The 22645-nt window shown below is 52.5% G+C and overlaps 1 protein-coding gene across 6 annotated transcripts in view; it reads right to left on the minus strand.

The window, feature by feature from the left end:
- Positions 1 to 22645, minus strand: part of LOC140424705 (uncharacterized) — a 429538-nt gene that overhangs the window by 219632 nt on the left and 187261 nt on the right. For 5 of the 6 annotated variants that reach the window (XM_072508009.1, XM_072508004.1, XM_072508005.1 and 2 more), the window contains exons 21-22: positions 16762 to 16797; positions 16050 to 16094 (exon numbers count right to left, since the gene is read on the minus strand). In XM_072508009.1, coding sequence (XP_072364110.1) covers positions 16050 to 16094; positions 16762 to 16797 — 81 coding nt within the window. The remainder of the gene's footprint in view (positions 1 to 16049; positions 16095 to 16761; positions 16798 to 22645) is intronic. The other variant, XM_072508006.1, reaches the window with a different exon arrangement.

The following is a 22645-nucleotide window of genomic DNA, read 5'->3' on the forward strand; positions in this document are numbered from 1 at the left end:
GCCAACCCAGGTGGCTACACTCCCTAACTAGAAGGATTCCGACAGGGCCCCCTAACTAAAGGGACCCCCCACAGGAACACCTAACTAAAGGGACCGCCCACAGGAACACCTAACTAAAGGGACCGCCCACAGGAACACCTAACTAAAGGGACTGCCCACAGGGATCCCCTGATGAGCGTGATGCCCCCACAAACCCACCCCCTTCCCACAGACCCCCCCCCCTATCTGGTCTGTCTAGATGCTAGAGAGCAGTCCAGACAGGGGCAGTGAAAACAATTATACCTGTAACATTTACCTGGAGGCTCCATGTGTCCATTCCTAAATGCAGCGTCTGATTGCTTGCACTTACTTACTGCTTTTTGATGTGGTTGATGTTTGTAAACCTTAGAGTTTCAGCACTTTTTTAAAAATTTGTTCATGGGATGTGGGCGTCACAGCCTGTGCCAGCATTTGTTGCCCGTCCCTAATTGCCCTTGAACTGAGTGGCCTGCTGGGCCATTTCAGTGGGGGGCAGTTAAGAGTCAAGCACATCGCTGTGTGGGTCTGGAGTCACATGTAGGCCAGACTGGGTAAGAACGGCATATTTTCTTCGCTGAAGGACATGAGGGAACCAGGTGAGTTTTTACAACAATCGACAATGGTTTCATTGGTCATCATTGGACTTTTAATTCCAGACTTTTATTGAATTCAAATTTCACCATCTGCTATGGTGTGATTCGATCCCAGGATCCCAGAGCATTACCCTGGATTTCTGGTCCAGTGATAATACCAGTATGCCACTCATTCATGAAGGGAGATGAATGAATCAAGGCTGCAGCTGATTTGTGAAAGCTGTCAATCACAGCCCACTGCTAGAAAGTTATAAATGACTTGCAGCTAATGGATCTGTGGGGTTAGTAATTGGATCGAGGATTGGATAGAGGATTGGTTAACTAACAGAAGACAAAGAATGGGGAGAAATGGGTGTTTTTCTGGTTGGCGATCGGTGGCTAGTGGTGTGCCTCAGGGATCAGTGTTGGGCCCGCAATTGTTTACAATTTACATAGATGATCTGGAGTTGGGGACCAAGTGTAATATGTCAATGTTCGCAGGCAACACTAAGCTGAGTGGTAGAGCCAAGTGTGTTGAGGACACTGAAAGTCTGCAGAGGGATATAGATAGTTTAAGTGAGTGGGCAAGGGTCTGGCAGATGGAGTACAATGTTGGTAAATGTGAGGTCATCCATTTTGGTAGGAATAACAGCAAAATGGACTATTATTTAAATGGTAAAAAATTGCAGCATGGGTGTCCTTGTGCATGAATCGCAAAAAGTTGGTTTGCAGGTGCAGCAGGTAATTAAGAAGGCAAATGGAATTTTGTCCTTCATTGCTAGAGGGATGGAGTTTAAAAACTGAGATGTCATGTTGCAGCTGTATCGGGTGCTGGTGAGGCCACACCTGGAGTACTGTGTACAGTTTTGGTCTCCTTAGTTGAGAAAGGATGTACTGGCACTGGCGGGGGTACAGAGGAGATTCACTAGGTTGATTCCAGAATAGAGAGGATTAGTTTATCAGGAGAGATTGAGTAGGCAGGGACTATACTCATCAGAATTTAGAAGAATGAGGGGGATCCTCCAGAAACATATAAAATTATGAAGAGAACAGATAGGATCGATGTGGGAGGTTGTTTTCACTGGTGGGTGAAAGTAGAACTAGGGGGCATAGACTCAAAATAAGGGGGAAGCAAATTTAGGACCAAGTTGAGGAGGAACTTCTTCACCCAAAGGGTCGTGAATGTGGAAGTCCCTGCCCAGTGAAGCGGTTGAGGCTCCTTCATTAAATGTTTTTAAGGCAAAGATGGATAGATTCTTGAACAGTAAAGGAATAAAAGGTTACAGTGAGCGGGAGGGTAAGTGGAGCTGGGTCCACAAAAAGATCAGCCCTGAGCAGGCCCAAGGGACCAAATGGGCAACACCTGCTCCTAGTTCTTATGTTCTAATGTTCTTATGCTTGTGGCATGTGGCGCCTCCAGGTAAGTGTTACAGCTATAATTTTTTTCACTGCCCCTGTCTGGTCTTCTCTCTAGCTTCCTGACAGGTGTCTCTTTTGTGGGGTGGGGGGTGCCTGTAGGGAGGGGTCCACCTAGTCAGGGGCCCCTGTGAGGTGGACTCTTTAGTTAGGGGGTCCTTGTGGGGGGGGGGTCCATTTAGTTAGGGGTCCCTGTGGGAGATCCCTTTGATTAGGGAGTCTCTGACAAAGTCCCTCTAAGGTGTCCCTATGGGGGGGTACTTTAGTTGAGGTTCGCTGTGGGGTGGGTCCCTTTAGTTAGGGGGTCTCTGGAGGGGGTCCCTTTAGTTAGGGGGTCTCTGTGGGGGGGGGGTTCCTTCAGTTAGGGGGTCTCTGTGGGGGGGGTTCCTCCAGTTAGGGGTCTCTGTGTGGGGGTTCCTTCAGTTAGGAGGTCCGGGGGTGGGGATCTCCCTATTCATGGGGTCCCCTTGGGGGTCTCTCTAATTAAAGGGTCCCTGGGTGGGGTGTGGGGGGGCTGCTGGTAGAGGAAGGGTGGGAAGATAGTGCATTGTGGGTGCGGAAAGTGGCCTTCGTATGGACTTTGGGGACAATGAGTCACATCAGACTCTGATTGGTCTAGTCCCTGTCATTGCACCCAAAATGGGCGGGATCAAATGACGCTCGAGGAAGTAGGTCCTAAACCTACTTACAACCTACCTGCCCGGGATTTATTGGGTCTGTTGATTCTCCGGCCTCCCTGGGGAGGCTGCAGCCGGGCACCAATCAGTGCCAGGCCACACAAACGTGGACTAGGCGGAATGGCACTGGGGGTCTCCCGGGCCATGTGAGGCCCTTGGGTGGCCAGGGTAAGTGCAGGATGGCTCCATAGCCCTCCTCCTAGAACGCGGGCTCCTTGGCACTGCCCAGACAGCACCTTGGCACTTCCACCCTGGCATTGCCAAGGTGGCACTGCCAAGCCAGCAGGAGCACTTGCCTGGGTGCCAGCAGAACGTGCAAGGGTGCCAGAGTGTTAGGGTAGCACTGCCAAGGGTTAGGGGCTGAGAGAGACCATGCCCAAGAAATAAGGGTGGCGGGCAGGTTGAAGGGTGGAGGGGTGCAGGGCAAGTAAGTAGGGGCTTCTGGGAGGTTGGGGGGAGGGGGTGATGGGTGGGGGTCCTGGAAGGGTGGAGGGGGGGTGCTGTAAGGAGGCTTGTGGGAGCCTGAAGAGTGGGGATCCCCAGGGACTCCATAGCAGGGTGTCCTCACTTTGGGGGTGTGGGGTAGTATCCATGTGTGTGGAGGGTGACATGGCCCATGGGTGTGGGGTGTGGGGACCCCACAAGCTCACTTAGAGATTGGGGCACCCTTTCAAATTGGGCTCCGATCTCTGAATTCAGCTCCCTAGAGCTAAATACAATTCTGAGGGCGTAATTGCCCGGCCACGCTGCACCTGGAAACCAACTCGCCGTGGCGCAACGTGGCCGGTGAAAGCCGAGAGACAAGGGGTTAGATTACCTTTCAGCAAATCTGCATACTTGAGCGAAGCAGTAAGCCTTAGTCTAATGTGCAGATTTCCAAAGTAGCTGAGCCTTTGGGATTCAATCCCTTCACCTTGGGGAGCTCTGGCGACTGGTACTGATCCCCACAAACGGTGATCAGAAGGAATAGCACTTGTGGGAGTCTCCAAGGGATCTGGAGGCCACCAACTGCATGCCCTTTGGACAGGGTGGCTGGCACTGCCACCAAAAATGGACTTGAGAGGACTTGAGTACGCATGCATGAATGCCTTAATGCAGCTGTATAGGGCCTTGGTGTGACCCGACCTGGTGTAATGTGTGCAGAATTGTTCTCCTTAACTAAGAAAGGATATTCTTGCCATAGAGGGAGTACAGCTAAGGTTCACCAGTCTTCTATGTCGCTTATTTGAATGATGAATAATAGGCGACCCAACACAGAGCCCCAGTCACTCAAGCAGCTGAACTGCTCTCATAAGACCATATGACCATAAGAAATAGGAGCGGAAGTAAGGCCATTCGGCCCATCGAGTCCACTCCACCATTCAATCATGGCTGATTTCAACTCCATTTACCCGCTCTCTCTCCATAGCCCTTAATTCCTCGAGAAATCAAGAATTTATCAACTTCTGTCTTAAAGACACTCAACGTCCCGGCCTCCACCGCCCTCTGTGGCAATGAATTCCACAGACCCACCACTCTATGGCTGAAGAAATTTCTCCTCATGTCTGTTCTAAAGTGACTCCCTTTTATTCTAAGGCTGTGCCCCCGGGTCCTGGTCTCCCCTGCTAATGGAAACAACTTCCCTACGTCCACCCTATCTAAGCCATTCATTATCTTGTAAATTTTATTACACACCTGGTTTCATCTACACACCTGGGGCGAAATTCTCCGTAATCGGCGTGATGTCCGCCGACAGGCGCAAATCAGTCCGGCATCGCGACGCCCCAAAGGTACGGAATCCTCCGCATCTTGGGGGGCTGAGCCCTAACCTTGAGGGGCTAGGCCTGCGCCGGACTGATTTCCGCCCCGCCAGCTGGCGGGAAAGGCCTTTGGTACCATGCCAGCTGGCGCGGAAATGACATTGCCGGGCGCGCATGCGCGGGAGCGTTAGCGGCCGCTCACGGCATCCCCACGCATGCGCAGTGGAGGGGGTCTCTTCCGCCTCCGCCATGGTGGAGGCCATGGCGAAGGCGGAAGGAAAAGAGTGCCCCCACGGCACAGGCCCGCCCGCGGATCGGTGGGCCCCGATCGCGGGCCAGGCCACCGCGGGGGCACCCCCCGGGGCCAGATCGCCCCACGCCCCCCCCAGGATCCCGGAGCCCGCCCGCGCCGCCTTGTCTCGCCGGTAAGAGAGGTGGTTTAATCCACGCCGGCGGGACAGGCAATCAAGCAGCGGGACTTGGGCCCATCTAGGCCGGAGAATCGCCGGGGGGGCCCGCCAACCGGCGCGGCGCGATTCCCACCCCCGCCGAATATCCGGTACCGGAGAATTCGGCAACCGGCGGGGGCGGGATTCACGCCAGCCCCCGGCGATTCTCCGACCCGGCGGGGGGTTGGAGAATCTCGCCCCTGGTCACCTCCTCAAAATATTCAATCAAATTTGCTCACCATGTCCTCCCTCTGACGAAGCCATGCTTTAATAAGGCATTTGACAAGGTCCCACATGGTAGACAAGTACAAAAATTTAAATCACATGGGTTTCGGGGTGGGTTGGCTAGATGGATACAAAACTGGCTTGGTTGTGGAAGGCAGAGAGTAGCGGTGAAAGGGTAAGGTGAATGGGGATCTGTAGCTAGTGATTTTCCGCAGGGATCAGTGCTGGGACCTCTGTTGTTTGTAGTATGTATAAATGATCTGGAGGAAAATGTGGGTGGTCTGATTAGTAAGTTTGCGGATGACACAAAGAATGCGGAGTTGCTGGTAGTACCGAGGATTGTCAGGGGTACAACAGGATATGGATAGATTGGAGATTTGGGCACAGAAATGGCAGATGGAGTTTAATCCGAACAAATGCGAGGTGATGCATTTTGGAGGATCAAATCTAGGTATGAATTATACTGTAAATGGCAGAACCCTTAGCAACATTAACGTACAGAGGGATCTGGGCGTGCAGGCCCACAGTTCCCTAAAAGTGGTAACACAGGTGTCCAAGGTGATTAAGAAGGCAAGAACAAAAATGCAGGAAGACCTCAGCAGGTCTGGCAGTATCTGTAAGGAGAGAAAAGAGCTCATGTTTCGAGTCCAGGTGACCCTTTGTCAAAGCTGATTAAGAAGGCATATGGCATGCTTGCCTTCATCAGCCGGGGCATTGAGTACAGGAGTTGGGAAATCATGTTGCAGCTATACAAAACCTTGGTTAGGCCGCATTTGGAGTATTGCGTGCAGTTCTGGTCACCACATTATCAGAAGGGCGTGGAAGCTTTGGAGAGAGCGCAAAGAAGGTTCGCCAGGATGTTGCCTGGCCTTGAGGTTGTTGGCTATGAGAAGAGGTTGAATAAACTAGGATTGTTTTCACTGGAAAGACGGAGGCTGAGGGGAGACCTGATAGAGGTCTACAAAATTATGAGAGGCACAGACAGGGTGGATAGTCAGAGGACTTTTCCAAGGGTGGAAATGCCAATTACAACGGGCACAGGTTCAAGGTGAGAGGGAGAAAGTTTAAGGGAGATGTGCAGACTAGGTTTTTCACGCAGGGAGTGGTGGGTGCCTGGAACGCGCCAGAGGGTCTAGTGGAAGCAGGCACATTAGCAACATTTCAAAGGCATCTGGATGAGATGAATAGGGACGGAATAGAGGGATACGGACTGAGTAAGGGCAGAAGGTTTTGTTTTTGGTTAGGGCATCATGATCGGCACAGGCTTGGAGGGCCGAAGAGCCTGTTCCCATGCTGTACTTTTCTTTGTTCTTTGACTATCCCTGATCAAACCTTGGCTCTCCAAGTGGAGATAGATTCTCTCCTTCAGCATTTTCTCCAACAGTTTCCCTCCCACTGGTGTAAGATTCACTAGTCTGTAGTTCCCTGGCTTGTCTCTACATCCCTTCTTAAATAGTGGAACCACATTAAGTCATATATCACCTCCCCCATGATCAGAGAGGAATTGAAAATTTAGGTCAGAGCCCCTGCAATCTCCTCCCTCGCTTCCCACAGTATCCTGGGACACAATTCATCTGGACCTGGATATTTGTCCAGGTGCACTACCCTCATCTACACACCTGGCCACCTCCAATACCTTGTCACTCCCGATGACAACTTGCTCAAGAACCTCACAGTCTCTTTTCCCGAGTTCCACACCTACATCTTCATTCTCTTGGGTGAAGGCAGATGCGAAATACTCATTCAACCCCCGACCAATGTCCTCTGGCTCCACCCACAGATTTCACCCTTTGTCCTTAATGGGCCCTAATCTCTCCCTGGTTATCCTCTTCCCATTGATATATTTATAGAATATCTTGGGATTTCCCTACTTTTACCAGCCAGAACTTTCCCATATCCCCTCTTTGCTCTCCTAATTGCTTTCTTAAGCTCCATCCTGCATTTTCTGTACTCCACTAATGCCTTCGCTGATTTGCTTTCCTTGTATTTGGTAAATGCCTCTGTTTCCCTTCTCATTGTATCCTGAATATCTCTGGTCATCCGTGGTTCTCTGGGCTTGTAACTCTTTCCTATCACCCTAGAGGGAACATGTTGGGCCTGTACCCTAACTATTTTTTTAATGCCCCTCCCCCCACTTCTCTTCAGTAGATTTCTGCTCCTATATCTAATGGTCTTATGGGCTGATTTCCAAGTCAGAACGAGAGGTATCGGTTGAGAGGCGGGAGATTTAAAACTGAGATGAGGAGGAACTACTTCTCGCAGAGAATGGTGAATTTGTGGAATGCGCTGTCCCTCGAGCAGTGGAATCTGATCATGAAATGGTTTCAAGAAGGAGATAGATATATTTCTGATTTTAGAAATGGGTGAAAGGGATATGGGCAACAGGTGGGGAGGTGGATTTCAGAACAAAGAACAAAGAAAATTACAGCACAGGAACAGGCCCTCGACCCTCCCAGCCTACGTCGATCCAGATCCTTTATCTAAACCTGTCGCCTATTTTCCAAGGATCTACTTCCCTCTGTTCCCCGCCCGTTCATATATCTGTCTAGATGCATCTTAAATGATGCTATCGTGCCCGCCTCTACCACCTCCGCTGGCAAAGCGTTCAGGCACCCACCACCCTCTGCGTAAAAAACTTTCCACGCACATCTCCCTTAAACTTTCCCCCTCTCACCTTGAAATCGTCACCCCTTGTAATTGACACCCCCACTCTTGGAAAAAGCTTGTTGCTATCCACCCTGTCCATACCTCTCATAATTTTGTAGACCAGGAAGAGATCAGCCATGATCTGATTGAATGGCGGAGTAGGCTCGAAGGGCTGAATTACCTACTGCTGCTCCTAATCGCTATGTTCCTATGTTCAGGATGGTGAGTGACTCGGAGGGGAACCTCAAGGCAGTGGTGTTCCCATGTGTCTGTTGCCTTTGTCCTTCTAGATGGTAGCGGTTGTGGGTTTGGAAGGTGCGTTTTGGTGGGGGGGTATTGCCCCAGTCCTTTTGGGAGGAACGTTTCCCCGGTGCTTGTGTCGGCCGGGAGTGGGGGTGGGGGTGAAGTAATGGTGACATGGGGAAGAGCCTTTTCACACAGTAAGTGGTTAATATCTGGAGTGCGCAGCCACAGGATGTGGTAGCGGCAGATTCAATCAAGATTTTCAGGAGGTAATTTGATTGTTATTGCAAAGAAGGAACAGACCTGGGGCGAAATTCTCCCCCAACGGCGGGATGTCCGCCGACTGGCACCAAAGCCGGCGCCAATCAGACGGGCATCGCGCCGGCCCAAAGGTGCGGAAGGCTCCGCATCTTTGGCGGCCTAGCCCCAACATTGAGGGGCTAGGCCGACGCCGGAGGGATTTCCGCCCCGCCAGCTGGCGGAAATGGCGTTTGTTTCCCCGCCAGCTGGCGCGGAAATGCGGCGCATGCGCGGGAGCGTCAGCGGCCGCTGTCAGTTTCCCAGCGCATGCGCGGGAGCGTCAGCGGCCGCTGTCAGTTTCCCGCGCATGCGCAGTGGGGAGAGTCTCTTCCGCCTCCGCCATGGTGGAGGCCGTAGCGGAGGCGGAAGGGAAAGAGTGCCCCCACGGCATAAGCCCGCCCGCGGATCGGTGGGCCCCGATCGCGGGCCAGGCCACCGTGGGGGCACCCCCCGGGGTCAGATCGCCCCGCGCCCCCCCAGGACCCCGGAGCCCGCCCACGCCGCCTGGTCCCGCTGGTAAATACCAGGTTTGATTTACGTCGGCGGGACAGGCAATTCCTGGGCGTGACTTCGGCCCATCCGGGCCGGAGAATCCAGCGGGGGGTCCCGCCAACCGGCGCGGCCGGGTTCCCGCCCCCGCCCAATCTCCGGGAGCGGAGACTTCAGCGGGGGCGGGGGCGGGATTCACGGCGGCCATTCTCCGACCCGGCGGGGGGTCGGAGAATGACGCCCCTGGTTCCAGGAGGGGGACAGGATGTCACAAGGTGCCAAAAGGCCTCTTTCTGTGCTGTAACGATGCTGTGATTATGAAATTTGTTAAGAATCAAAATGAGGTTGTAAATTATGCCTGGCTTTAGCTGGAGGGACGATTGCATGTCCGATTCTCACCCGGAAGAACATGTCCAGGGTCGAAAGTTACCAGACTGTTAAAAGAACAGAAGCTAAGAATAATTTTGGATTGTTTTGGGACGTATTAAATGTCGACAGAGAGGACAGCATAACATACACCTGTGAAGCGAAAGAGAAAATGCTGGAACATCTCAGCAGGTCTGGCAGCATCTGTAGGGAGAGAAAAGAGCGAACGTTTCGAGTCCAATGACTCTTTGTTTTAGCTAACAGACAGAGAAAGTGGGAAATATTTATACTGTGGAGTGAGAATGAAAGATGAGTCATAGCCACAGAAACCCAGGGAAACCGGGTGCTAATGGCCACAGGAACCAAGGGGAAAGAGTGGTCATGGACACAGGAACCAAGGGGAAAGAGTGGTCATGGCAGTTCCCAGAGAGAACAAAAGGTGTGAGAGCTCAAACAGCAGAGAAACTAACATCAGAGGCTATGTTCGTTTCAGATTCCAGCATCTGCAGTAATTTGCTTTTATCCAGTGTTTAACTCACTGCCACCTCTCTTCCAGGAATGCCTACCCTGAACAAGTACTGCTCTTCTCTCCGACAGGATTTCCGTATGTCCCTCCCCCACTGTCCACCTTCACTGCTTTCCATTTCTCTCTTAGTGTTGGACAAGGTATGAAACCAAGACTCGCTTCCGCAGCCATATTTCCTTCCTCAGTGACTGTCTTCGTCTCCGGCTTACCCCACGGGGATTTCAATTTAAATTCCACCCTGCATGTAACCTCCAGGATTACAGATACCTCCAAGATGTACAACATTCTTCCAACTGCTGCTCTCGCCGCATCCTGAAAGCCACACTCAGTGCCATGGTGATGCGCTAAGCGTCAAGAACCACAAAGACATGTGAGACTTTAACTCAGGCTTTAATATACTACATGGGAGGCTTACCCGACACAGACGACCCCAGACAGAATGGGGCCTGTCCCAGAAGAGGTTCTTATACTGACTCCCGGGGGAGTGGCTAAGGCGGAGCTCTCCGTGGCCAGGTCGGGTTACCTACCAGTGACCGAACCTCTGCAGAGTTACAGTACAATACACAGTATTACAGGGCCACGTTACGCACAACTATTATATACTATGTACAATGGTAGGGAGGTACAGTGGTGTATCACCACACATGGGTCACCACATGAAGGCTCTGGACAGCTCTCTCCAGCAGCACCGTTTTACTCGCCCTCAAAGCTGTCCCTGTCCCCAGTTACATTTCATACTTTGCATCATTCGACGCCTTCACAAGAATCTTTTCCTGTTTCTTGCAGAGGTTAAGGAACGCAAGCTTCAACAACTTAGCAACACCACTGCCCAGCCTAGGCACGCCCAGTCCCAATCGCTCGTACCCCATTTCTCTCAGTATCAACACCACTGCCCATCCCAGGCCCTCCACCAGTCCCAATCCCTCGTACCCCTTTTCTCCCTGTATCAACACCACTGTCCATCCCAGGCCCTCCACCAGTCCCAATCCCTCGTACCCCATTTCTCCCAACCTCAGCCCTTGCCGTGTGTTCACCATAACCTCCAACCTTTCCCTCTCTGAGGATGAGCGTGCTGTTCTCAGCAAAGGACTCAGCTTTGTACCCTTACGTCCCCACCTTAACGAATTCCAGGCTCGACATGATGTTGAACTCTTCTTTTCATGCCTTCGCCTCCGTGCCCACTTCTTTGGGCAAGAATCCTCCCCTCGTTCCACTGATCCTTTTATGTGCCTCCAACATTCTGCCTCCAAGTGGACCCCCCCCCCCGACGGGACAATTACCTGCCCTTGATCTTTTCATTGAGAACTGTTGACGGGACATTGGATGTCTCAATTTTTCTGCCCCCCTCACCCATTCCAACCTCTCTCCTTCTGAACTTTCTGCTCGTCACTCAGTAAGGTCTAACCCCGGCTTTGTCATCAAACCTGCCGACAAAGGGGGCGCTATTGTCATCTGGCGCACTGACCTCTACCTCGCAGAGGTTGAGCGCCAACTCTCAGATACTTCCTCTTACCTACCCCTGGACCATGACCAGACCACTGAACATCAAGCCATTATCTCCAACACCGTTAGCGACCTCATTTCCTCCGGATGCCTTCCCTCCATAGCTTCCAACCTCATAATCTCCCAACCCCGGACAGCCCGCTTTTATCTACTTCCCAAAATCCACAAAAAGGACTGTCCCGGCAGGCCCATTGTGTCAGCATGCTCCTGCCCCACCGAACATATTTCCTCTTATCCTGACTCTACCCTCCCTCCTCTGGTCCATTCCCTCCCCACCTACATCCGGGATTCCCCTGATGCCCTGCGTCACATTGTCAGCTTCCAGTCCGCGGGCCCTAATTTCATTCTATTCACCATGGATGTGCAGTCTCTTTACACCTCCATCCCACACCAGGATGGCCTGAGGGCTCTTCGCTTCTTTCTCCTAAAGAGGCCCGGACAATTCCCATCCACCACCACTCTCCTCCGCCTGGCTGAACTCGTTCTAGCTCTCAACAACTTCTCCTTTAACTCATCCCATTTTCTCCAAATCAAAGGTGTAGCAATGGGTACCCGAATGGGTCCTAGCTACGCTTGTCTTTTTATGGGGTAGTGGAACATTCCTTGTTCCAGACCTACCTGGGTGCCCTCCCACAACTCCTTTACCGGTACATTGATGACTATTTTGGTGCCGCTTCATGCTCTCGTCCGGACCTGGAAAAATTCATCAACTTCGCTTCCAGTTTCCACCCCTCCATCACTTTCACCTGGTCCATCTCAGACACTTCCCTTCCTTCCTTTACCTTGCTGACTCCATTTCCGGCAATAGACCATCTACTAATATCCACTATAAGCCCACTGACTCCCACAGCTATCTGGACAACAGCTCTTTGCACCCTACACCCTGTAAGGCCACCATCCCTTTCTCTCAACTCCTTCGTCTCCGTTGCATTTGCTCCGATGATGCCACTTTCCAAAATGGTGCTTCGAAAATGTGTCCCTTCTTCCTCAACCGTGATTTCCCACCTACAGTTGTTGACAGGGCCCTCAACAGTGTGCGGTCCATCTCCCGCACCACTACCCTCACCCCCTCCACTCCCTCCCAAACAAGCATAATCCTCTGTCATTTTCGCCAACTCCAGCGTGATGCCACCACCAAACACATCTTCCCTTCACTCCCTCTGTCGGCATTCCGCAGAGACCGTTCCCTCCGAGATAATCTAGCCCACTCCTCCACCATACCCAACACCTCTCCCATCACCCACGGCACCTTCCCATGCAATCGCAGAGGGTGTAACACCTGCCCCTTTACCTCTTCCATGCTTAACATCCCAGGCCCAAAACACTCATTTCACTTGCACCTCTTCCAATCTGGTCTATTGCATTCGCTGCTCCCAATGTGGTCTCCTCTATATCGGAGAGACCAAACGCAGACTGGGTGATCGCTTTGCTGAGTATCTTCGGTCTGTGCGCATTCATGACCCTAACCTTCCCATTGCTTGCCATTTTAACAAAAGACCCTGCTCCCATGCCCACATGTCTGTCCTTGGCCTGCTGCAATGTTCCAGTGAAGCTCAACGCAAACTGGAGGAACAACATTTCATCTTCCGGTTAGGCACGCTACAGCCTTCCGGTCTCAACATCGAATTCAACAACTTCAGATGATTAGCTTTGCCCCACCTCGACCCATTTGTGTTCATCCCATTTCATTTCAACTGTCTCTTACCATTTCTTTCTTTCTTGTCTTTCTTTATATATATTTATCCCCCCCCCCCCCCCCCCCCATCTTATCCACCGCCCTTACCCCTTCTCCTGTTTGCTTCCACCTTCCCCTCCCCCACATCTACATCTGCCACAGTTCACCCTCTGATGTTAGTTTCTCTGCTGTTTGGCCTCCCACACCTTTTGTTCTCTCTGGGGACTGCCATTAGCACTCTTTCCCCTTGGTTCCTGTGGCCATTAGCACCCGGTTTCCCTGGGTTTCTGTGGCTATGACTCATCTTTCATTCTCACTCCACAGTATAAATATTTCCCACTTTCTCCGTCGGTTAGCTTTGACTAAGAGTCATCAGACTCGAAACGTTAGCTCTTTTCTCTCCCCACAGATGCTGCCAGACTTGCTGAGATTTTCCAGCATTTTCTCTTTCGTTTCAGATTCCAGCATCCGCAGCAATTTGCTTTTATACACCTGTGAAGGGTATTTTTTGGCTAAACTCAAAATAAATTGGGTATACATATATAAAGATATACATCTGTGGTTTGATGTATACGTTGCTGACAAACATAGTCATTTTAAACAGTGCCTTTCATATCTTGCTTCAGTAAATGTTTCAAATTATGAAATCTTTTGGAGTTTGGAACTTTTTAAAAAGCCATCCGTCTCGAGAGAGAACAGAACCGTTACGATGCACACAAAAAAGGTAGAATTAATCTAGAGGTTTTGAGTGAATCATCATATATTGCAACTTGTGATGTCCCTGTTTGTCTCATATTGGAGCATGATTTATTTAAAGACCCATTCGATACATTGGATGGTATTTAATCCAGAAGACAAGGTTCTTGGGCCCTGGCTAGAGAGCCATATAATCCCCACAGTGCAGAAGGAGGCCATTCAGCCCATCGAGTCTGCACCAACCCTCTGAAAGAGAACCCTATCTCGGCCCACTCAACCGCCCTATCCCTGTAATCCCAGCGAACCTAACGGTCAATTTTATCATGGCCAACCCACCTAACCTGCACATCTTTGGACTGTGGGAGGAAACCGGAGCACCCGGAGGAAACCCATGCAGACACGGGGAGAAAGTGTAAACTCCACACAGACAGTTACCCAAGGCCGGAGATGAGCCTTGGTCCCTGGCGCTGTGAGGTAGCAGTGCTAACCACCGTGCCACCATCCCGCTCCCTGCATTGCCTGCTTTGGGGAAGTCATGTCATATTATGTCCCATTTGGGAATTTAACTGGTCAGTGTCTGGCCTTCCCCAGTATCAAGGAAACCCCACCCTGTCCTCCAGTTGTGAGCCAATGCGAGGCCTGCAGCTGTCCATTTCAGGGGGTAACACTTGCAGCGGCGGCAGCTTTGGCAATGCAGCCACCTTAGGCTGAGGATTAGCGAGAGAACCCAGAGCACAAGAGTATAGGTTTGGCTGTCGCTGGTTAGGTGGCAGGGATTCAGAGGCAAAGGCCAGGGTGTGGTTTCCAGTGGGCCCACCCTTCCTGATGCCGAGTCCCTTGATCAGGCACTGAGTACCTGACAACAAGAGCCCATCCCCAACTCCCACCCCAGGAGCCCACAAGCAAATGCAACAGAGATTGCTTTTCCAGCTCCCTGTTTGGTTGACCTCCCTGCTCACCTCTGATTGAATGTTAGCAACAGAGGGACGAGGCCCTTAAGTGGCAAGCATGAATTGTCCACCTTCAGGTCTCAACTGGTAGTGGGGAAGGACGTAGGGAAGTTGTTTCCATTAGCAGGGGTGACTAGGACCCGCGGGCACAGCCTTAGAATAAAAGGGAGTCACTTTAGAACAGAGATGAGGAGAAATTTCTTCAGCCAGAGAGTGGTGGGTCTGTGGAGTTCATTGCCACAGAGGGCGGTGGAGGCCGGGACGTTGAGTGTCTTTAAGACAGAAGTTGATAAATTCTTGATTTCTCGAGGAATTAAGGGCTATGGAGAGAGAGCGGGTAAATGGAGTTGAAATCAGCCATGATTGAATGGTGGAGTGGACTCGATGGCGTCATGTATTTGAGAGCATATGCGGGACCGTTTAGTGAGATAACTGATTAAAAGACCCGTTCTGATGTTTTTAAAAACTGATATGTTTATACGGAACACAAGAACAAGAAACGTCTCAACATTGGTGACCTTTGCAAAAATCCAACCAGATTAATTCAAAATCCATGTTGGCATTCTTTAAACAGCTCTAGTGGCCAAACACTCAATTACTCTATCCTTTCTGAGAATAAATTCCAGCAAAATCCCCTTAAACGGTTGTTAAATGACAATCATTTAGTTTCTCCCTCCCTAACTTTTAAAATAATGGTGTGACATGGGGCGAAATTCTCCGGAAACGGCGCGACGTCCACCGACTGGCGCCCAAAACGGCGCAAATCAGCCGGGCATCGCGCCGGCCCAAAGGTGCGGAATGCTCCACATCTTTGGGGGCCGAGCCCCAACCTTAAGGGGCTAGGCCCGCGCCGGACGAATTTCCGCCCCGCCAGCTGGCGGAAAAGGCCTTTGGTGCCCCGCCAGCTGGCGCGGAAATGACATCCCCGGGCGGCGCATGAACTGGAGCGTCAGCAGCCGCTGACGGCATTCCCGCGCATGCGCTTTGGAGGGAGTCTCTTCCGCCTCCGCCATGGTGGAGACCGTGCGAAGGCGGAAGGGAAAGAGTGCCCCAACAGCACAGGCCCGCCCGCGGATCGGTGGGCCCCGATCGCAGGCCAGGCCACCATGGGGCACCCCCCGGGGTCAGATCGCGCCGCGCCCCCCCCAGGACCCTGGAGCCCGCCCGCGCTGCCTTGTCCCACCGGTAAGGTAGGTGGTTTAATCTACACCGGCGGGACAGGCATTTTAGCGGCGGGACTTCGGCCCATTCGGGCCGGAGAATCACGGGGGGGGCCCGCCAACCGGCGCGGCGCGATTCCCGCCCCCGCCGAATATCCAGTGCCGGAGACTTCGGCAACCGGCGGGGGCGGGATACCCGCCAGCCCCTGGCGATTCTCCGACCTGGCGGGGGATCGGAGAATCTCGCCCCAGAAATCCATAAAAAGCCTCACTTTGACTTCTTGTCAGGCTGCACCGCGGGTATTCGGTATTCTGCCATTTGCTTATCCTGCATCCACCTTTACACATTTCTCTTTACCACGCTGCCGATAAGTATTTCCCCTCCTAGATGGAACTTACCAGCTTCTGCTGCTGCAGGTGCTGCTGCTGCCGGTTGACCTGCTGCTGTAGATGGAGAACCATTTGTTAAAAAACAAATCAGAGTGCTGAATTTGATTATATAATGCAAATAGCTTCTGGTTGTATTTTATTTCTTCCTTAGTGTCATGTGAGAGTACCTTTAAGACATGGATGTTTAAGCAATGTACCTTTAAGAAAACAGTGATGTCAGAGAGTGGGTGGAGCTGAGGTCAGGTCAGCCATTTTGCAGTTTAGTTTTGCAGGTTTGGAGGAAAAGAGCTGGGTGTGTGTCTGTGTTTTGCAGTGAGCTGGATCTCTGCCATGAAAGACTATCTCTGGATCATTTGGGTGATTTAAACTCATCATAGTAAAATCTTTAACCTGATGTGATTTTGTTTAAAGGTGTTAAGTCTCTTGGAAGTTTGAAGGAACTTTTTAAGGAGTTATTTACTGTTGCAATATTTTCTGAGTTATCTTTGAAGTAAGGGGTGTTAAGAGATCCAATGTTTATTTAAGATGTTAAGTTGAGTTCATGGAATAAACAGTGTTTTGTGTTTAAAAACCATCGTGTCCATAATTGAAATACTACGCCTAGGGAAAAGCCGTGTGCTAGGAAAAGCAACAATACATTAAAGGGAGAGGTTGGTTGAACTCCACGATAGATTTTGGAGTTCGGAAAATGCCTCGCCCATAACACTTAGTTTGGACTTACCATCTTTCGGTTTTGGTGATTCTGCTTCTTGTCTCACTGTGGACAGGGCATAGAGACAATCATCTCACATGAACCACACACATACATAGAGTTTATCAGTAATTATTTCAGTGGTGCCTTGTTCATAAAGTTTTCCCTAATACTTCACTCACATAAACAGATTTTTAATCAGTAAGGCCGTCGAGGGTTATGGGGACTGTGGTAGTCACCACTGTTTGTATATAGTACACATATGAGATGCAATATGGTAAGGCTCCTCTACTACAGGTACGGGGGTAGATCCCTGCCTGCTGGCTCCGCCCAGTAGGCAGAGTATAAATGTGTGTGCTCACCAAGCTGCAGCCATTTTGGCAGCAGCTGTAGGAGGCAACACATTTGTGCGTAATAAAGCCTTGATTACTCTCTACTCTCGTCTCGTCGTAATTGATAGTGCATCAATTTATTAAGCAGAGAGTTTACAGCGATGGACCTTCGCATCAAGCCAGATCGCCTGCAGCTGCACCCTCAAGCAGACATCGCCATGTCGGCCTTCGACCACTGGCGAGCTTGCTTTGAAGCCTACATCGTATCAGCGACAGAACCACACTCAGAGGCACAGAAACTACAGATCCTGTATACACGGTTGAGCTCCGATATTTTTCCTCTTATCCGGCTCTACGTCCTCCCCAACCTCTGCGCTGCCTTGCTACTTGGCCTGGACTTCCAGTGCAACCTCCAAAGCCTAACTCTGAAATTCGGCTGGCCCCTACCACCCCTTACTGTCTGCGGCCTCACGACCCTTAAGGTCGACCCACCTTCCCTGTTTGCGAACCTCACCCCGGATTGCAAACCCGTCGCCACCAGGAGCAGACGGTACAGTGCCCAGGACCGGACCTTCATCAGGTCGGAGGTCCAGCGGCTGCTGCGGGAAGGCATCATTGAGGCCAGCAACAGCCCCTGGAGAGCCCAAGTGGTAGTAGTAAAGACTGGGGTGAAACACAGGATGGTCGTTGACTACAGTCAGACCATCAACCGGTACACGCAGCTCGACGCGTACCCCCTCCCACACATATCTGATATGGTCAATCAGATTGCACAGTACCGGGTCTTCTCTACATTGGGCCTGAAATCTGCCTACCACCAGCTCCCCATCCGCAAGGAGGACCGCCTATACACTGCGTTCGAAGCAGACGGCCGCCTTTACCACTTCCTTAGGGTTCCCTTCGGCGTCACTAATGGGGTCTCGGTCTTGCAACGGGAGATGGACCGAATGGTTGACCGGTACGGACTGCGGGCCACTTTCCCGTACCTGGATAACATCACCATCTGTGGCCACGACCAGCAGGACCACAACGCTAATCTTTCCAAATTTCTCCACACCGCCAAACTCCTGAACTTAACGTATAACAAGGAGAAGTGCGTGTTCCGCACCAACCGCTTAGCCATCCTCGCCTATGTGTGCAAAATGGAGTTCTAGGGCCCGACTCCGATCGCATGCGCCCCCTCATGGAACTCCCCCTCCCCCACTGCGCCAAGGTCCTCAACGATGCCTGGGGTTCTTCTCATACTAAGCCCAGTGGGTCCCTAACTATGCGGACTCATTCACTCCACAGTTTTCCCCATGACGGCCGAGGCTCACCAGGCCTTCAACCGTATCAAGGCCGACACCGCCAAGGTTGCGATGCACGCGGTCGACAAGACCCTCCCCTTTCAAGTCGAGAGCGATGCATCAGACGTCGCTCTAGCCACCAGGCTCAACCAGGCAGGCAGGCCCGTGGCATTCTTTTCCCGCACCCTCCACGCATCTGATATTCGGCACTCCTCCGTTTAAAAGGAGGCCCAAGCCATCGTTGAAGTTGTGCGGCATTGGAGGCATTACCTGGCCGGCAGGAGATTCACTCTCCTCACTGACCAACGGTCGGTTGCCTTCATGTTCAATAACACACAGCGGGGCAAGATCAAAAACGATAAAATCTTTTGGTGGAGGATCGAGCTCCCCACCTACAATTACGAGATTTTGTATCGCCCCGGTAAACTCAACGAGCCCCCCTATGCCCTATCCCGAGGTACATGTGCCAGCGCACAAGTGGACCGACTCCGGGTCCGACATGATGGTCTCTGTCACCCAGGGGTCACCGAGTTCTTTCACTTCATAAAGGCCCGCAACCTGCCCTACTCCGTCGAGGAACTAAGGACGATCGCCAAAGACTGCCAGGTCTGCGCGGAGTGCAAACCGCACTTCTACCGGCCTGACCGGACGCACCTGGTGAAGGCCCCCTGTCCCTTTGAACGCCTCAGCGTGGACTTCAAAGGGCCCCTCCCCTCCTCCGACCGAAACACGTACTCCCTTAACGTGGTCAACGAATACTCCAGATTCCCCTTCACCATTACATGCCCCGATATGACGTCTGCCACAGTCATCAAAGCCCTCAATAGCATCTTCACTCTTTGGTTTCCCTGCTTATGTCCAGAGTGACCGGGGATCCTCCTTTATGAATGATGAGCTGCGTCAATTCCTGCTCAGCAAGGGCATTGCCTCGAGCAGGACGACCAACTACAACCCCCGGGGAAACGGGCAGGTGGAGAGGGAAACGGGACGGTCTGGAAGGCCGTCCTTCTGGCCCTACGGTCTAAAAACCTCCCGGTCTCCCGCTGGCAGGAGGTCCTCCCCGATGCCCTCCACTCCATCCGATCGCTACTCTGCATTGCGACTAATGAAACCCCCCATGAACGTCTCCTTGCCTTCCCGAGAAAGTCCACCTCCGGGGTTTCGCTCCCAACATGGCTGGCAGCTCCAGGACCTGTTCTCCCCACAAACACCTGCGGCTCCACAAGGCGGACCCATTGGTCGAGACGGTACAGCTACTCCATTGAAACCCGCAGTACGCCTACGTGGCGTACCCCACCGGCCGCCAAGACACAGTCTCCCTCAGGGACCTGGCACCAGCTGGGTCCCCATCACCCCCCCATCTGCCCCGGCGCCGTCCATCCTCCCCCCAGCGCACCTCACCACAGCCCCCGCTCCAGGACGATCTGTCCTCCCATTGGTTCCACCCGGGGATGAAGATGAGGACTACACGCCCCCGGAGTCACCGGCGACCAAGCCGGCGCCTGCATCGCCACCGGGACTGCGGCGCTCCCAACGGAGGATCAAGGCACCCGATCGGCTGAATTCGTGAACTTTTCCAGAACTGTACACTTGAGAAATGCTCACTTACATGTAAATAGTTTTCCACCACCCCGCTGGGCTCTTTTTTTAACAGGGGGTGAATGTGGTAGTCACCACTGTTTGTATATAGTACACATATGAGATGTAATACGGTAAGGCTCCTGTACTACAGGTACGGAGGTAGATCCCTGCCTGCTGATCCGCCCAGTAGGCGGAGTATAAATGTGTGTGCTCACCGAGCTGCAGCCATTTCGGCAGCAGCTGTAGAAGGCAACACATCTCTGCGTAAGAAAGCCTTGATTACTCTCTTCTCTCGTCTCGTCGTAATTAATAGTGCATCAGGGACAAGGCAGGAAAGTGGAGTTGAGGATTGTCACATCAGATTAGTCATAAGTGATGCACGATCAATGACTATTAAAGCGAGGTTGTAGTCCAACTGAAGGCTTTAATAAGCTAGATGTTTCCCCCAGCAGCTCAGGTATAGAAAGAAGGCTGCTGGGTCGGCACGGGCTCTTATACCCCGCCTTGCAGGGCAGAGCTACCATACAGCTTGACCAATGGGAAACATGCAATATCTACCAATGGTGTTCCAGCATTACTAGATACCGTAATACCTCTACACAGACTACCACATTCACCCCATGTTAAAAAAAGAGTCCGGCGGGGGGGGGGGGGGGGGGGGGGGGTGGCTTGGTATTACAACATGGTAACGTGGTAGAAGTTATGGTTATGGAGGTACCGTAATACCTCCGTACAGCGTTTCGTCTTATTATCGTAACTATTTACAATTTCACAATTAACTATGTACACTTTAAGATGAAACAATCTGTCGATCGGGGGCCCTGGTCACCCTCTGTGATCGTCGAAGCTTTGGTGGTGACGCCGGTGGAGGCTCGGGCATCTGTGACTCCGGGAGTGTGGCCTCGATCTCTGTGGCAGCTTCAACACCCCTAGATGGCGCTGGTGGGGAAACCGATTGACCTGGGAAGGGAGCGTCTGCGGGGTGCGTCGATGGCCGGGGGGTCTAGACGGGGTCGGCAGAAGAACCGATCCTCCTGGGAAGGGGGCGGCTGTAAAGTACACTGGTGGGAAGGAGGGTGGGACTGGTGGCTGGGGTGTACGTGGGGATCCGGCGGGTGCCAGGTCTCGTAGGGAGACCGTGTCTTGTCGGCAGTCGGGGTACGCCACATAAGCGTACTGGGGTTAGCGTGGAGAAGTTGGACCCTCTCGACCAACGGGTCCGACTTGTGCGCCCGCACGTGATTTCAGAGCAGGATGGGTCCGGGAGCTGCCAGCCAGGTCGGGAGAGAGGTCCCAGAGGAGGACTTCCTGGGGAAGACAAGGTGACGTTTGTGAGGTGTTTGGTTAGTCGTGGTACAAAGCAGTGACCGGATGGAGTGAAGGGCATCCGGGAGGACTTCCTGCCAGCGGGAGACTGGGAGATTCCTGGACCATAGGGCCAGTAGGACGGTCTTCCAGACTGTTCCGTTCTCCCGCTCTACCTGTCCGTTACCCCGGGGATTGTAACTGGTCGTCCTGCTCGAGGCGATGCCCTTGCTGAGCAGGAATTGGCGCAGTTCGTCGCTCAGAAAGGAGGACCCCCATCACTGTGTATGTAAGCGGGGAAGCCGAACAGTGCAAAGATGCTATGGAGGGCCTTGATGACGGTGGTTGTGGTCATGTCGGGGCAGGGGGTGGCGAATGGGAACCGGGAGTACTCGTCAATCACGTTCAGGAAGTACGTGTTGCGGTCGGTGGAGGGGAGGGGGCCTTTGAAGTCCATACTGAGGCGTTCAAAGGGACGGGAAGCCTTTATCAGGTGCGCCCTCTCTGGCCGGTAGAAGTGCGGTTTGCATTCCGCACAGATTTGGCAGTTCCTGGTGGCGGTCCAGACCTCCTCGATGGAGTACGGCAGGTTGCGGGTCTTGATAAAATGGAAGAAACGAGTGACCCCTAGGTGGCAGAGGTCCTCGTGGAGGGCTCGGAGGCGGTCCACTTGTGCGTTGGCACATGTGCCGTGGGACAGGGCATCAGGAGGCTCGTTTCGCTTCCTGGAACGATACAAGATCTCAAAGTTACAGATGGAGAGTTCGATCCTCCACCATAAGATTTTATCGTTTTTTATCTTGCCCCGCTGTGCATTATCGAACATGAAGGCTACCGACCGTTGGTCAGTGAGGAGAGTGAATCTCCTGCCGGCCAGGTAATGCCTCCAATGTCGCACAGCTTCTACTATGGCTGGGCCCCCTTTTCGACTGAGGAGTGGCGGATTTCGGATGCATGGAGGGTACGGGAGAAGAAAGCCACGGGTCTGCCCGCTTTTTTGAGGGTGGCCGCCAGAGCGACGCCAGACGCGTCGCTCTCACCTGGAAGGGGAGGGACTCGTTGATGGCGCGCATCGTGGCCTTTGCAATGTCTGCTTTGATGCGGCTGAAGGCCTGGCGGGCCTCTATCAACAGGGGAAAAACTGTGGATCGGATCAGGGGACGTGCCTTGTCTGCATAGTTGGGGACCCACTGGGCATAGTAAGAAAAAAAGCCTAGGCAGCGCTTCAGGGCCTTGGGGCAGTGAGGGAGGGGGAACTCCATAAGGGGGCGCATGCGTTCGGGGTCGGGGCCTATAACTCCATTTCGCACTACGTAGCCAAGAATGGCTAGGCGGTCAGTGCTAAACACGCATTTATCCTTGTTATACGTAAGGTTAAGGATTTTAGCGGTCTGGAGAAATTTTCGGAGG

This window comes from Scyliorhinus torazame, chromosome 6 (genome assembly GCF_047496885.1).
Source record: "Scyliorhinus torazame isolate Kashiwa2021f chromosome 6, sScyTor2.1, whole genome shotgun sequence".
Taxonomy (NCBI): Eukaryota; Metazoa; Chordata; class Chondrichthyes; order Carcharhiniformes; family Scyliorhinidae; genus Scyliorhinus; species Scyliorhinus torazame.